We start from the raw sequence: 16092 nt of genomic DNA, 5'->3' as shown, positions 1-16092 counted from the left end.
ACGTAAGGGGCAACTCACAAAGTTGCAGCGCTTCTGACTCGGATTACATGAGTCTGTGTTTTCTTACCGTCCTTTGTGGTCTCAGTAGATGTCACTCCCAAATCTGTCCAGCCACTCTGTAACCCAGGGCTGGGGCTCTGTAACCCAAGGCTACCCGCTGGGGACAGACCGGGACTCGCTGGCCACTCTCCTCCACCCCCCACAGCTCTTACAGATGATAGACAAATACTGTACTAAGGAGAGTGTGCTATGCAACAGACTCTCCCTCGCCAGGAGACTGGGATGTCTTTCCATCCCAGGGGAGAGCTAAAGAGGCAGAGAGACCACCTGATTGGGTGTCCTTGAGGCGAGAGACTGGAGTGGTCACAGTACATTTGAGGAGGGTCAAGAGTCCCAGGAAGGAGAAGCCAGATGTGAGACTACAGGGAGGAGAAGCAGCTCAAGGTTAAGGAAATTTCTCTTTGCTGCTGATAGTCAACCTAGTAAACTAAGGGAAATATAAACATAGATTTAAAGAGACCGAATCTTAAAATCTTTGGTTTGTTACCCAATCACTTCCCCCAGGCAAGAGAGCTGCACAATATTAACAAAGGATAGGAGTATTTTTTTTTTATTAACTTTTTTTTTTTTTAAAGATTTTATTGGGGAAGGGGAACAGAACTTTATTGGGGAACAGTGTGCACTTCCAGGACCCCTCTCCAAGTCAGGTTGTTGTCCCCTCAGTCCTAGCTGTGGAGGGCGCAGCTCAGCTCCAGGTCCACCTGTCGTTGCTAGTTGCAGGGGTCACAACCCACCATTCCCTGCGGGAGTTGAACCGGCAACCTTGTGGTTGAGAGGACACACTCCAACCAACTGAACCATCCAGGAGCTCAGTGGCAGCTCAGCTCAAGGTGCCGTGTTCAATCCCAGTTGCAGGGAGTGCTGCCCACCATCCCTTGCGGGGCTCGAGGAATTGAACTGGCAACCTTGTGGTTGAGAGCCGGTGCTCCAACCAACAACTGGGCCATCCAGGAGGCAGCTCAGCTCAAGGTGCCCTGTTCAATCTTAGTTGCAGGGGGCGGAGCCCACCATCCCTTGCGGGACTCAAGGAATTGAACTGGCAACCTTGTGGTTGAGAGCCCACTGGCCCATGTGGGAATCGAACCGGCAGCCTGCAGAGTTAGGAGCATGGAGCTCCAACCGCCTGAGCCACCGGGCCGGCCCGGATAGGAGTATTTTAATTTTAATTTTTTTATTGGGGAATAGTGTGTTTCTCCAGGAACCATCAGCTCCAGGTTGTTGTCCTTAGATCTAGTTGTGGAGGTGCAGCTCACTGGCCCATGTGGGAATCAAACCGGCAAACCTGTTGTTCAGAGCTCTAACCACCTGAGCTATCCGGCGGCTCCATAAGAGTATTTTTTTATGAAGTGCCTTTGCCTATCTTCACAAGGAAATTGACAAGATAGTAAAACCTCTCACATTTAATGGAGCTCATAATTTTATCCCAAAGCCTGGTAGGCACATACATAAATTTAGAATAAGTGTCTCAAGAACTCCTGGAAAATAAAGGGAGTAAAAAAGAAACATGACACAGAATAGCAATTACAGAATTCAGGCTCATAAATTGCATGAAATAGTTACCAACAGACTGACTCACCATAGGATACTCATCTGGAAATTCCTCCCAAACGTAGGAAGCTGGTTTAAAGGCGATAAGAGAAAAATTCTGAGATGTCCTAAATTAGATTACAGCAGGTCCAAGGGTGAGAGGAAGAAGTAAGAAGTTAATCAGTTAACAGAGCTGTTTGGAAACCAACAATAAACTGCTCACATTCCTGAATGTATGTTAAAACTTTGAATCAACTTCCATGTGGCTATCTAAAAAAAAAATAGTCGACCACTGTCAGAAGCCACTGGATCCTGTTTATGCATGAACTTTCCAGACAGTTTCCCACAACCAATCCAAAAACAATAAATATTTCTTCCTTATGGATTATGTACGTGTTACACAAAAAACCTTTGAAGGCTGAAAGCTTTTTAAAAAGAAAGGGTTTATTAAACCAAATCCTAGCCAAAAAAGGACCAGGTCCTGAGGCATGAAATCTAAACCATGAGAAGCAGGGCTAGTGGAAACAGACAGCAATCCCATGGTCCTGGAGTTGATGGCCTTTTTTGTACATCAAGGAATGGAAGAAAGCTATAAGTTGTTTTGAAAGAATTTACATTGGCTATAACTTACGTGGGTGGCAGGTGAAGTGGGCTAGTTCTGGGATAGGCACAGAGTCCATAAGGAAGAAGTGTTTGTTCCTTTGGATGGGTTGTGGGCGACAGTCTGGAAAGTACCTGTGTAAGCAAGAAGCGCAGGCACCTAGGCATCAGTGACTCCAGGCTATTCTCCTTAGATAATTGCAGAAATGGCTACCTGGACGTTAATTTTGAAGTTTCTATATTCAGGAATGGAAGCAGTCTTTTGTTGGTTTTGCCCTGAAGTTGATGAACCTCTCCTCTCTCTCTCTTCTACTCTGCTGCCTCCTGTAATTTAATTCAAGACATCTCAGAATTTTCTCCTTATCATTCCTATCCTAGAACTGCCCCCACTTCAACTTTTACCTGCCCCCCTTATCTATAGCCAGAATCAAAACAACTTACCTCTTTCTTACCCATTGTATAAAGAGCCCTGTCTGCTCTGTGAAGGAAAACATATTTGTTTTCTCCCTCTAGCTCTGTTGCTGGTGGTTTAGACTGTATCTCCCTGGACCTGGTCCCTTTCCATGGTCCAATAAACCCTTTCTTTTAGAAAAGCTTTCTGCCATGAGAGGTTTTGTTTAACAAAGAAATAATATCAAGGGGTGGCCAGTTAGCTCAGTTGGTTAGAGCACGGTGCTCTTAACAACAAGGTTGCCAGTTCGATCCCCACATGGGCCACTGTGAGCTGCACCCTCCACAACTAGATTGAAACCACTGCTTGACTTGGAGTTGATGGGTCCTGGAAAAACACACTTAAAATAAATAAAAGGTTTTGTTATTTTTAAAAAAGATTTTTTATTGGGGAAGGGGAACAGGACTTTATTGGGGAACAGTGTGTACTTCCAGGCCTTTTTTTTTTTTTTTTCCAAGTCAAGTTGTTGTCCTTTGAATCTTAGTTATGGAGAGCGCAGCTCAGCTCCAGGTCCAGTTGCTGTTTTCTAGTTGCAGGGGGCGCAGCCCACCATCCCTTGCGGGTGAGAGGACGCGCTCCAACCAACTGAGCCATCCAGGAGCTCAGTGGCATCTCAGCTCAAGGTGCGGTGTTCAATCTTAGCTGCAGGGGCGGGTGTTCAATCTTAGCTGCAGGGGCGGAGCCCACCATCCCTTGCGGGACTCGAGGAGTTGAACTGGCAACCTTGTGGTTGAGAGCCCACTGGCCCATGTGGGAATCGAGAACCGGCAGCCTTTGGAGTTAGGAGCATGGGGCTCTAACCGCCTGAGCCACCGGGCCGGCCCATATAAAAGTTTTTTTAAAAAAGGAATAATACCAATGTGGATTAAAAATTTTATGGCAACAATGACTGTGTATGTTTTACATGCCTACTTGCTTCCACTTGTTAAAAAATGTAAAAAGTGATCAACTAGGCAGGAAATTTAATTAACGTAGAGACAGTCTTTTTTTGACCAAGAGAGATCTTTTAAAATGATCTGAGCCAAAAGGAAGGGCTTTAAAAGAAATTGTCCCGAATCTGATCCAGAACAGAATGTTTTTTCTTTTTGAATGATTTAATTCACAAATTCCTTCTGGAAAGAAGTGATTCCTGGTAAAAATGCTTAGAAAAATTTCTGATAAACTTTAAGTGGATTAAGACTTGTTCTGGAAAACTAATCATCCACCCACCCAGCTGAAATCAGTCCAGAGTCTTAGTGACCTTATAATGGAACATTCTTCTTTTTGTTGTTTATCTAGTCTAATAGTGATTATCTAATCATTCACAAAAAGTGAATTTCTAAACTGGGACTACCAGAGGTTTTTCCCCTCGTAGCAAGATTATACTAAAACTTTAACTAACGAAATAGTCCTAATTAAATTATCTGAAATGTTTTCTTTAACACTGGGACCTGCTGTATGCCACCTCCATTCCCTCAATGAATGCTTATTGGCTTGTGAAAGGTGGAAGCAACAAAATTCAGAAAAATTAACACACAAGGTTGACTTACCAGGTTTGACACTCCTCAAACATTAAGCAATTCCTCTTCAAGACGAGGCTATTCAGAGTGCTGTGTATGAGAATGATTAAACAAGTACCTCATATAATTAAAGCAAAAGACTGATAGACTTTGATTTTATTCTGCTCTTGGACTTTGATTTATTCAGGGACTAAAGAAGATATTTGGTTATACTATAACCAGGAGCAAAGGGTCAAAGACATACAAAGAATTAAGTATTCTAAAGGGCCAATGACATAGAAAATCTCCAGTGCTATCGATAAAATGAAAGGTATGAAGGTGGTAACTACAGAATGAACTTTCTTTGAGAAAGCACATATTTTGTTTCATTGTTTCATACCAGTTTCTGCCCAAACTTCCAGTACTTTGCAAATGTTTCCAAAATGCTTCCAGGAAAATATATGTCTGTTGAAAAATCATTTAATTACTAAGGTCATTTTACCTCAATGTAAAGATGGTCCCGTTAGATACCCATCCTTCCTGTCAAGCACCCTATTGCAGATGGAGGCATCAAGTCAGCGCTTAAGCACCGATAATTTTTGAATTTAATTGTCCTACCTTTTTCAAATATGCCCTCACTAATTCTACTCTTATGATTTCCCCCTATGGGTCTTAATATAAAAATTGGCCTCTAGAAGAAATATGGAGTTCCATTGGTACCATAATCTAACCCCTCCCCTATTCTTGGACATTCAGTTTGTTTTTGTTTTTGTTTTTTCAACTATCTTAAAGTTGCAGTATCTCTGACGTTGTGTGTTATCTTTCCTTACATCACCACTTTTAGATTTCATTTTATTTTCCATGAAGTTTTCTCCACTGAGGTGAGAATGTGCTACCGGGGGCGTGACATAATTATTGTTCAAACTGAGTTATTAAATTGGCTTCTGAGTGCAAATGATGCTGGTGAAAATCAAGGTAAGCCCAAATAGCTAGCCAAGGGCGTGTCCACCCTCTTGGCATCAGCTGATGATGGGTGGCCCACCCCAAGGAGCAGAATAGGCTGACCTAGAAATACAGAGTAGCCTCTTCCACCTTGAAACCTTTGGGGCTGTCAGTCCTCGTCCATAGTAATCCCTGTTGTTTGGATTTACACTCTGGTACATTATTTGTCCATTATACCCTATGGCCACACCTATTTGTCCTTTTCTTTTTCCTTTTCTTCTTCTTGGAACTTGAACATAATGTCAGGGGCTGCACCAGCTACTTGGGACCATGATGGAATCTCAGAAATCTCAGCCGTGATGTCTTTGAGCTTTTGACATCAGGAACTGGCAATTTGGGGCATGGGGTTTGAGCTGGTACCTTCCTCTTGACCATAACAACTGACCAAAACATGGGTACATGACCCAGGCCAAGACAATTAAAGTAGTCGTTCCCCAGAAAGTGCCAAACTGTATAAGGGTGAAAATCGGTAAATCGATAACGTAATTAGACTTAGCTAGTCTGCAGTTTGACTCACTTCATAGCTCGCTATCTAGTCACTTGTAATTAGACTTAGCTAGTTTTACAGTTATTAGGTTGGTGCAAAAGTAATTGCAGTTTTTACAATTATTTTTAACTTTTAAACTGCAATTACTTTTGCACCAGCCTAATAGATCTACCCTGATATTCAGCTGTTTTCTTTTGTTTCTCCCCTCACTGATTGACTTAAGAACTCTGTTTTGTTCCCTTTCTCAAGGCTACACAGACCTCGTTAATCCATTTAATTAGCAGAATCTTAATCTGGAAAGAGCAATTTCTTAATCCTCAGACTCCCAGACATCGGAATCCATTTTGTAACTCCCTTGCAGTTTTTACTAGTGATGCATAAAGCTCCAGGCCATGGTGGCCCATCCTCAGTCAACATTATCTTAAAGCAGACCAGACCCCAGGAAGCGATGTCAGCCCTCGGACCTGCCTGACCGACTCCCCTTTTCCTTTGTTCTTCTTCCTATGTACCTATAAAACCTTCTAACCTGTCTAGGGACGGGGAGAAGGCCTTTGGACAGGAGTCCGCCATCCTCCCAGAATGCCGGCATTCTGAATAAACCTGCTTTTCTTTCCACTAACTTTGTCTCTCGATTTTTAACATTTTCACATGGCAGACAGCCGGACCCTTCGCACAGTATCAACTGGAGTTGATAAAAGGGATCCTTTCCCCTTCAGCTATAAGGGTGTGAGACTGAACTTTCTGCACCTTGGAGACGGCCAGCCTGTGGGAATGAGCCTGATACCCAGAGAGAAGCAGAGAGAGAGCTAGAGAGAGAAAGAGCTAAGGAACTTCAGGTTTCTGGTTCCAGCTATGCCTAAGGTTAGCTCCACCCTGCTCTTCCCAATTATATGAGCCAATAAATACCTTTTGAGTTCCTTTTGTGCTTCAGAGAGTTAGTGTTGAGTTCCTCTGTCTTGAAATCTATCAGCTGCCTTTCTCTCCAAAATGCACTCTGAATCTGACCACTTCCACAGCCTGGTCCAAACCACCACTATCTCTTGCCTGGATGAACGCAGCAGCCTCTCAGTAGGTCTCCCCACTCCTCCCTTTCCAGCAGGCCAAGTGATCTTAGATAATGTCAATCAGATCACGTCACTTCCCTGCCTAAAAACCTCCAGTGGCTTCTCATTATGTCCAAACTCCTTATCCTGGTTTACAAGGCCCTGCGAGATCTGCTTTTGTCTACCCTCCGACTTTATTTTATGCCACATCCCCTCACCACCTTGCTTTAGCTACAATGCCCTTTTTGTTTCTGAAACTCATGAAGCTCATTATTTCCACAGCGCTTTTGTGCCTGCTGTGCCAGGTCTTTGCATGGTTAACTCCTTGTCCTTCAGTTTTTAGTACAGGAATATTGTAATCATGGCTCCCCTACCCCATCTCTTTCTATATCATTTTGCTGTTTAAAGTATTCACAGAAATTGTTGCTAGCTGAAATTACCTTATTTATGTTTTTGCTTACTTCTGTGTTGCCTATTTGTCCCCGTTCCCTGGAGTATGAGCGCCTGGAGAGCAGGGTCCTTGCCTGTCTTATTTACGATGAATCTATGTAGTAGGTCCTACTCAAGTAATATTTATTGAATGAATGAATGAATGAGTTACAAAATAATGAGCTGCTGGAGCTCCATATAGGCCTCTAGGTTCCCTATTGGGTCTCCTTTCCTCTGCACTATGCTGTCATCCATACTGTTGGCCAGTGCTTAACAACTAGAGGAACTTGCACCTGTCACTTGACCCTACTCAACCTGTTACCTCATTTGTGAAATGGAAACCTCACTCCTTGCCGAGCCAACTCCAAGTCTGTTGGAGATGCAAGGAGCCAGTAGGTAGAAAAGGCCAGAGCCCACTGGTGATCAGAATGGAACACATGTGGCCCCGTGGGAGGAGCACATTGCTCCCACTTCCCTACCAAGCCCTTCCGTGTCAGTGCTGTTGGACCTGGCCTGCTTTTTCCTTTCTCGGGCACTCATACAGCCTCACTAGTCTTGCCTTCCCCCACTCCTAGCCCTCTAACAGTCTCATTTTATAGCTTCTTGTGAGGAATTCATATAAGGCCATGACCTTCACTGTGAGAAAGCACAGTCTGTAAAAGGCCAGGCTTGGCTCCTTTCTCCCTGATTAAATATTGATAATACCAGGAGACAGAGGCCTGGACTGGAGTGGGCATATCACATGTCCTCCTGCAATGATGGAATCCTCAGACTGCGGATCCTCCCAAGCCTATTCCACTGGGCTAGCAAGAGGGTCTGGATATTTACTCTTACTTGAGGCCAACATATAAGAAGGAAAGTATTGGGTTGCTGGTTCTTTCAAATTGTGAGAGTTGGGTGGAGCCTGTTTGCTGTCTGAGGCCACTCATTCAAGAGGTCAGTCACCCCAGAGTAGCAGAGAAGGCTCCAGGCCTGGGTGTGTGATAAGAGCAGAGCTACCAGATGGGCTGGGCCGCCACAGGCTGCAGCACTGCCCTCCAGGTGACAGCCCTGCAGAGCACTCAGGTGCAAAGACCATCCAGCGCTCCTGTGAGAGGAGGAAGAAGACACATAGAAATCAGTGTCGCTCCCAACAGTAGATCAAGGCAGGCCCCCGGCACCCAGGACCCAGGGTAAGTGCCTTCCACCTCCATGCGGATGGTAGCCCAGGGTTTCGGTAGGAATCACAAACCAGATGGTTACGCCCTGTTTACAATGTAGGAATCTCCCAGAGGGGTCTAAGGAGACAGGACAACTAAATGCAATATGATATTCTGGATGGGATTCCTGGGACAGGAAAAAGGCATTAATGGAAAAATGAAATCCAAATAAATCATGAAATGTAGTTAATAATTTTTAAAAGCAGGGATATTAATACAATGCTCACTCTAAAAGGAAACTGGGTAAGTGTTCTGAGGGAAACGTGTCTTTGTTTCTGTGGCATCTAACACAGTCAAGGAAGGCTGACTCCCGCTTCTGGACTTGCATGCCTCCTGTCATTTTGTTGGTTGGTATATGTTTATTACAACATATTTAAAACACACATTGCACTGTGGACATCAGCCCACATGCAAGTTTGGACACCTCTCTGATGAGTTCCAATACCACTCTGTCATGATTGCTGCAGCTTTATAGGAAGTCTTGAAGTTAGCTGGGTAGCATCCATCCTCTCACTTCGTTCTTCTCCTTCAATATTGTGTTGACTATTCTGGATCTTTTACCTCTCCATATACACTTTAGAATCACTTTGTTGATATCCATAAAATAATTTGCTGTGATTTTGATTGCATTTGCCTTGAATCTATAGATCAAGGTAGAAGAACTGACATCATGATTAGTTCCTTTAATTAAACATCCAAAATTGAAGTTGTTGTCTCAACAACATACATTTAAAACACATACAAATATACAATATATACATTTAAAATATACATACAAAAGTACGTACATTTTTAAAAATATAATTGCATGTATTGTTTTTATGAAGGTATTGTGTACTCAGGAGAACTGTACACAGTACAGAAGTGTTACCATGTGTCTAGGTCCCATCCCACCTTCCCAGAGGGAGTCGGTGTTTGGTTTCTCAACCTTTACACTCTTTACTCTGTGTGTGGGGGGGGGGTTCTGCATATGGGATAGGGGCCATTGTTACTAATTAATCCAGGCACTCCTGCATCTGAGAAAGGACAGAAAGTCACAACCCTTCTTAGCAAGTGCTCTGGAGAGGCTGTTGGAGCTGGAAACAAGACTACATTGATTAGCCATCCCTGTAAGTTTGTCTTTCCATTATTCAGTATATATACACATTTCCCTCAAAAGGGGAAATAGATAGTATGCCTCTGAGTCCTTAGAAGTCTAATCAAGGTCTTTCTTTCTCCCTGACTTCCATTTTTCCCTGTGACCCATGAATGATCACACATATATGAAAAACTTAGTATTATATTTGTGTCGAGATATTTTCCTTCAAAACCTGTAGATGTTTTCTTCGTTTTCTCAGAGCACTTAGAGTTGACGAAAACTCTGATGTCAATCTAGTCTTTTTTTAGTGCTCTGTTTTTCTCTTTGGCTGTTTGCCATGCAGTTGTTTTGAATGTTCCTGGCTGAGCCTCCAAAGGCTATTTCGGAAGGCAGTGTCAGAGTCGGGGGGACTTGAGAACGCTTGGTGCCTCTTGTTTTTTCTTTGCCTTTTATTATTAGCCCCATGACATGGTTTTATGATTGGTCTGTTCAAAACCCTCCTCCTATTTTATTTATTTTTACCTCCATTCCTGTTCTCCTTCTCCTCTTCCCCCAGAGAGAACTATCCTAATGTGTGTAAAGTGTCTTTTTAAAATGTATTTTTGTAAAATGTGTGTTTAGTGTACATATGTTTTGCATTTTCCTAAATAGTGTGGCTCCTTATGACCCTTGGGGATAATGGCTTTGGGAGATTATACACTCAAGAGCTGAGCTGTTGTGTCGGGGGTATGTCCATTAATATGACTAATGTGCTCTCTAGATGCTGCCAAGTCTACCCTCTCCATCAGCGCATCAGGCTACGGCCTAGAGGTCCACCACACACAGCACCACCCACTTTCCAAACTGTGACCATCTAATAGCTGTCAAGTGGTATTTCATTGTTGTTTTAATTTTCATTCTTCTGATTACCAAAGAGTTTGAGCATTTTTTCCACATAACTGCTACCCTTTTGGGTTTCCTATAAACTGCCTGTTTAGATCTTTTACCCCTTTATTAGGGTTCCTAGCTTCTTTTTGTATATTCTAGATCTCAGCCTCTTGGTTTTAAGCCTTGCAAGTGTCTTATCCCAATCGAAAAGATGTTTGTTACTTTATTGATGGTATTCTTCATTGAACAAATAATCTTATTTTTGATATAATCAAATTCATCTATTTTTTGTTGTTATTGAATGATTTGAGCTTTTATGGTTTTGTTTAAGAAGTTTTATGCCACTTTTTAAAATTTCATATTTTTCCTTCTGCCTTTAAGCCTTTAATTGTGGAGTCTGTTTTTGTATGTGTTGCTTGTTGGATGTGCATCCAGGCTTCCTTTTTTCCAAACAATGTGCCACTTTTCCTGAACCTTCTACTAAATAATTCCTCGTTTCCCTACCAGTTAGTAGAGCTACCTTTATTGTATATTGAGTTCCCATGTATACATAGATCGCTATGAAATCTCTGTTCTGATCCCTCGGTATAGTGATTTGGTCTTGTGTCAAAATCCAAAATTGAAATTATTTATTATTTTGTATTACTAGGTCTCAACATCTGACTGAGATTTGATAAACACAGATAGCTTAACCTGCTTTGTTTTGTGGGGATGGAAACAGGCTCAAATTAATAAAGGATTTAGCCAGGAAGCGTGGATTTTGGTTCTTCCACTACAAACAGAAAACAATTCTGATGACAGGTCAAAAAAAAGAAAGAAAGAAAAAGAAAAAGAAGTTATCAGAGGGTTGCTGAACTGAGGGCAGCACTGACCAATTAGGTGTAGGGATGGTAGCTGAGGAAAGGGAGCTCTCAGCAGCAGCAGTTGGCAGCTACCTTTTTTGGCTCTTTCTCTCATTCTCAGCTGAGTCACAGGCGTGCCAATCCCCAGGACAGTGACTGTGATAAGCCCAAACTTTGTCCTGAGACACGGTCCTGTGATTGACTGCCACACGAAAAAGAAAGGCAAGGGATAGGACAATTTGCTAAGGAACTGGGGTAAAGGAGAGAGCTGTGGGCAGCAGAAGCTGGGTGGGGATGCTGGTCAGGCAAACATGGAAGATGTCCCCTACGAGGGTCCCACAGCCCGTTAGTGGCGGGGTCTTCCTCACTCCCAGGTCAATGCTCCTTCCCACGCGTGATGGGTTTTAATAAAAATTCATGATTCCCACTTCTATAGTCTCTGCCTCTGCAGACCCTACCTGCTCTGGAGTCGGGCTGTTCTGGTCCTGTAACTTGGGGCCAGAGAACTGGGTTTGGGAGGAGAGGGAGGTCAAACTGGGGTGGGATATCCAGTCATGTTCTCTGCTTTGTTTCCAGGGGTCTGCAGGGCGTTGCTCAGGAACCAGAATCTAGGAGGCCAGAAGGGCAGCTGGGGAGTGAAGAGGCCTAAGGACTTCATTGTCAGAAACGTCCCATAATCAGAAGTGGGGCATGGACCACAGTGAGGAAGTTACCCAAGCCCTAGCTGGCTCTGCAGTGCCTCAGGAGCTGCTGGAAGAAATGCTTTGGGTTTTTCGGGTAGAAGATGGTAAGTGGTGGGGGACGGGTGTCTGGAATGTGTGTGCTCTCAACACAAACAGTGGACTCTGGCTGAAGCCCCCCTCCATATGGTCCCCTCATACTCGGCCCCCTCTTACGAGGCAGGCTGCACATTTCCTCCAAGACAGGGCCTGAGGCTGAGGGGGTCTGTACCCAGGGGGGTATGGCTGAACCTCATCCTCCTCACCCCACGGGGAGGGTGTGGTCATTCATGTACTCGTCCAGCCAATCATTCACAAATATTTATTGAGTTCCTTCTGTGCGCCAAGCACTGGTCTCAGCACTGGGGTTACAGTAGTGAATGAAACACGAAAATCTCTGCCTCTGTGGAGCATATGTTTTATGAAAGAGATAGAAAATAAACAAATTACCAAAATGCATAGTGTCGGTGATGAATTGGACAGTAGCATTTTGTTAAACTTTCTGGATTCCAGGGCTAAGAGACAAAAGTGAGGAGAAAAGTGAAGCAGAGAAAGGGGATAGGAAGTAGGCAGCAAGGGCAGGTAATGTGGTCAAGGAAGGCCCCACTGAGGTGACATTTGAACAAAGCCTGCTGGCGTGAAGGAGTCAGCTATGCAGATTATGTGGGGAAGAACAGCAAATGCAAAAGCTGTGAGGCTGGATCCTGCCTCATTTTGGTACAGTGTGGAGAAATCTGGATTAGCCAAATTCCTATTACCCACTTTATGCGTTATCTGTGGGCAGCTGTTGAAACTGGTTTAACTGCCACTTCTCCCTCCCGCCCTCCCTCCCTCCCTCCCTCTCTCCTTCTTTCTCTCCCTTCCTCTCTCCCTCTCTTGTTCCTTCTTTCCTTCCTTCTTTCCTTCCTTCCTTCCTATCTTCCTTCCTTCCTTCTTTCCTTCCTCTCTCCCTTACTCCCTTCCTCCCTCTCTCCTTCCTTCACTCCCTTCCTCTCCCTCTCTTGTTCCTTCCCTCTTTCTTTCCTTCCTTCCTTCTTTTCCTTCCTTCCTTCCTTCTTTCCTTCCTTCCTTCCTTCCTTCCTTCTTTCCTTCCTTCCTTCCTTCCTTCTCTTCCTTCCTTCCTTCCTTCCTCCCTCCCTCCCTCCCTTCCTTCCTTCCTTCCTTCCCTTTCCTTGCACCTCATGCCAGTCCCTGGCAAAACTTTGAAGATTGTGAAGTCTATCTGGACCCCACTATTATCCAACTGCAGTGCTGTCCCCCATTGGATTGGGCTGCTCCATAGCAGAGATTGTTACTGCACCACTGCCCCCACACACACACACTGGAGTTCCCGCAGGGAAAGGGGCTCATCTTCACCTTACTTGGAGTCTCTCTATAATACCTGGGCCACAGCAGGGGATAATGGATGCTGTGAGCTGTGTCTGGGCCCAGGCACCAACTGCTAGTGGGCCTGCGGGGCACCCTGCTTCTGCTCAAGGCTCTGTTCTATGTGTCCCTCCCCAGCTTCTCCTTGGAATATTTCCATTTTTGTCTTGATGGGCGTGGTGATCGTGATAAGCATTGTCCTCCTGGAAAGGAGCATCAAGGCAAACAGGTGAGGAGCTGGTCTGCGGGTGGGGCCCTGCCCTCTCAAGAGAAATCATCTATGGGCCTGGCTGTCCACCCTCTAAGTCAGCCAAATGCAGCCCTCAGGGTCTTTTGAGAACCCAAAGCTGTTGAAAAACCAGCAACTGTCCCCAGTTCCCACCCCCACCCCTGGCCAGTGAGCAGGGCAGGGGCTGGTATGTCTCAGGGGTCAGGGTCTCTAGCTCTGGAGCCACAGGCCTGGGTTCAAATTCCAGCTCTGCCACTCACTAGCAGGGCACTCTACTCTATACCTCCGAACCAGTGTCTCCTCCTGTGAATGGTGATAATAACCAATCCCTTCCTCCTAGGATTGTTAGGGGTGCTGTTACAGGGGAGAGCCTTGCCCTGCTCTAAGGTCAAATGCAGGGCTCAGACAGAGACCTGAGAGCCACAGAGGCTCCGGGGGTAGTTTTAACATTTTTATAATGACAATACTCCTCAACTCTGGACGTACAATGAAATCAACTGAGAGGAAATATTAAAAGTATGGAATGCTGTGCCTTGCCTTGGACATTCTGGCACAATGGTCTGGGGTGGGACCTGGGCAGTGGCATTTGCTTAAACTTTCTAGATGATTCTAGGGCTAATATTTGGGAGCTCCTTGAGGGCAGGGGTCACATTTGACTCAACTTTGTTTCCCCAAGCAACTGGCAGTGTCTGGTCCCAGCAATCAATAAATGCTTGGTTCACTAATCCCCATTCATTCATTCATTCATTCAACAATGACTATATACCCATCAGTCGTCACTTTCAGTAATTTTGAAACAATAATGAGAATCCCTTTCTCAAATCTATATAATATTTTATCATTTTAAAAGCACCTTCACATTTTCTCATTTGATTCTCAAGACAGCTCTGTAAGGTGGGGCACGCACAAGTTATTTATTCCCGTTGTACAGAACAAGGTCATTGAGGATCCATGGAAGGGTTGGCCTAACATCTGTGCTCTTTCTTCTGTGCCATATTTTGTATCATCTATGAATCTTCCTCACACTTCTGCTACAAAGGCAGAAGAAATACCCCACATAGTTCACATTGAGAACTAGTCGTTACGAACTGCCATGGACCCTTCATCATCCATTCCACAGATAAGAGCTGGGCACAAGCTCTGGGCCAAGCTCTGTGCTGAGATGGGAGCCACAGTAGTGGCCAAAACTGACTCAGTCCCAGCCTTGTGCAATTTACAGTTTGGTGGGGAGATGACTGTAGCTCAGAGTGACAGACGGTGACTGTCAGATCTACAGAGTGTTGTGGGAGCACAGAGCTGGGATCTGGGGCTTTCAGGGCAAAGAGAGGGAGGGTGGGTTGTGGACGCTTTCCAGACCAAGGGACAACAGGCACCGAACTCAAGGCGGGAGGAGGGGGCCTGTGTGGCTGTGGCATGGAGAGTGAGAAGGGTGAGGGGTACAGGGGAGACGGAGGCCAAGACGTGGCCGTGGCCAGACCCAGAGTTCAGGTTCTATCTCATGGGTATTCAGAGAAGGGCTTTGTACAGGGACAGGAAAGGCTTATGTTTTAGCAAGATCACCCTAGATGTAAGCTGCAGAAGGAGCCGGAGAGGTGGAGCCTCTAAGAATACGACCTTGCATCTCACCCTGTCAGGAAGCATCCCCCTCAAGGTCAACTCAGAGACGAGGCTGCTGTCCTCCCGAGTGAGCCGCAGACATGCAGCGGCCTCCTCTACGGCCCAAGCAGACTCTGGGCAGGCAGCTCTAACCACAGCTGGGTCCCTCCACTCCAGCCAGGAAGTGGACCCTGAGTCAAACAACCTCAGCGGGAGGATGTTTAGGGGAATTATTGGAAGGAAGGCTGGATCTTGGATGCCAGGTTAAGGAGGTGAGAGGTGGGGAGCAACTGAAGGTGTTTGGGAGGGGGCTTTAGCAACATGACTGGTGTGTTTAGGAGGGTTTGGAGAAGTAGGTACCTAGAGGCAGGAAGGTTCCTTAGAATTTCCTGCAGTTTGTCTGGGGATATGGTATGGGGTGAGAAGGACCTGCACTAAGTAGGATGACAGTCCTAGGAGAGGAGAAAACGTGATTTGGTGAAAACACAGGACTCAGCATCAGGAGACTTAAATGTATGTCCCAGGTATGTGCTTCTTTGAGCCACATTGACACAGAAAAGCATCAGCTGTTTCTCCGCTGAAAGGACATCAAGCCATCTTGGCTCTCTCCCCCAACAGTTGCCATAACTGCCCCCTGGATTTTCCCTCTCAAACTCTCTAACGCATCTGGGAGACTCAGTCCTGCCCCAACCACTCAGTACCCCAGCTCAGGGAACTCACATTCAAAAGTGTTTTCTCTCCTCCCAGAAATCAAAAGATGCAGCCATCAGAAAAACAAACTCCAGAAGCCCTACATTTGGCGGAGGCCGGAACCAAAGACGACAACAGTCTGAACATTCTAAGAGAGACGTTGCTCTCAGAAAAGCTCAATGTACACCCGGTGGAAGTTGAGTTAAAAGAGAGGCGTGCATCACAGGCTCTCCTCGCAGACCCACAAGGATCTGAGAGTGAGAACGCGGACCAGTGCCCCATGTCGTTAGCAGCTGAAATGAAAGAACTGCCAGCAAACTAAAATTGTGTCATGAAAAGAAATGCCTTTTTATTAAAATGCTTCCGGATATGGGGAGTTAGAATTGCATAGTTTGTTCAGATGGTGGTTGTCCGCACAGGAGCTTGGAGC

The 16092-nt window shown here is 45.1% G+C and overlaps 1 protein-coding gene across 2 annotated transcripts; it reads left to right on the top strand.

Annotated features, from left to right (window-relative positions):
- The first annotated feature begins 7852 nt into the window (after nucleotides 1-7852).
- SLC51B (solute carrier family 51 subunit beta) lies at nucleotides 7853-16035 on the top strand. Of its 2 annotated transcripts, XM_033108805.1 has the most exons (5): nucleotides 7853-8249; nucleotides 9281-9385; nucleotides 11640-11850; nucleotides 13286-13376; nucleotides 15720-16035. In XM_033108805.1, the coding sequence occupies exons 3-5, from the start codon at nucleotides 11754-11756 to the stop codon at nucleotides 15982-15984; spliced, it is 453 nt and encodes a 150-aa protein (XP_032964696.1). In that variant the 5' UTR covers nucleotides 7853-8249; nucleotides 9281-9385; nucleotides 11640-11753; the 3' UTR covers nucleotides 15985-16035. The 2 variants fall into 2 exon arrangements, with proteins under 2 accessions (XP_032964696.1, XP_032964695.1); XM_033108804.1 differs by lacking the exon at nucleotides 9281-9385 and having other exon boundaries at nucleotides 7854-8249.
- The last annotated feature ends 57 nt before the right edge of the window (nucleotides 16036-16092 follow it).

Source organism: Rhinolophus ferrumequinum, chromosome 6 (genome assembly GCF_004115265.2).
Source record: "Rhinolophus ferrumequinum isolate MPI-CBG mRhiFer1 chromosome 6, mRhiFer1_v1.p, whole genome shotgun sequence".
Taxonomy (NCBI): domain Eukaryota; kingdom Metazoa; phylum Chordata; class Mammalia; order Chiroptera; family Rhinolophidae; genus Rhinolophus; species Rhinolophus ferrumequinum.
The sequence above is the reverse complement of the archived record's forward strand: the minus strand, read 5'-3'. Positions and strand labels throughout refer to the sequence as shown.

Coding starts and splice junctions, on each gene's coding strand:
- SLC51B (XM_033108805.1), top strand. CDS start 11,754: ATGGACCACAGTGAGGAAGTTACCCAAGCCCTAGCTGGCTCTGCAGTG. Junction 11,851..13,285: donor GGTTTTTCGGGTAGAAGATG/GTAAGTGGTGGG, acceptor GTCCCTCCCCAG/CTTCTCCTTGGAATATTTCC. Junction 13,377..15,719: donor AGGAGCATCAAGGCAAACAG/GTGAGGAGCTGG, acceptor CTCTCCTCCCAG/AAATCAAAAGATGCAGCCAT.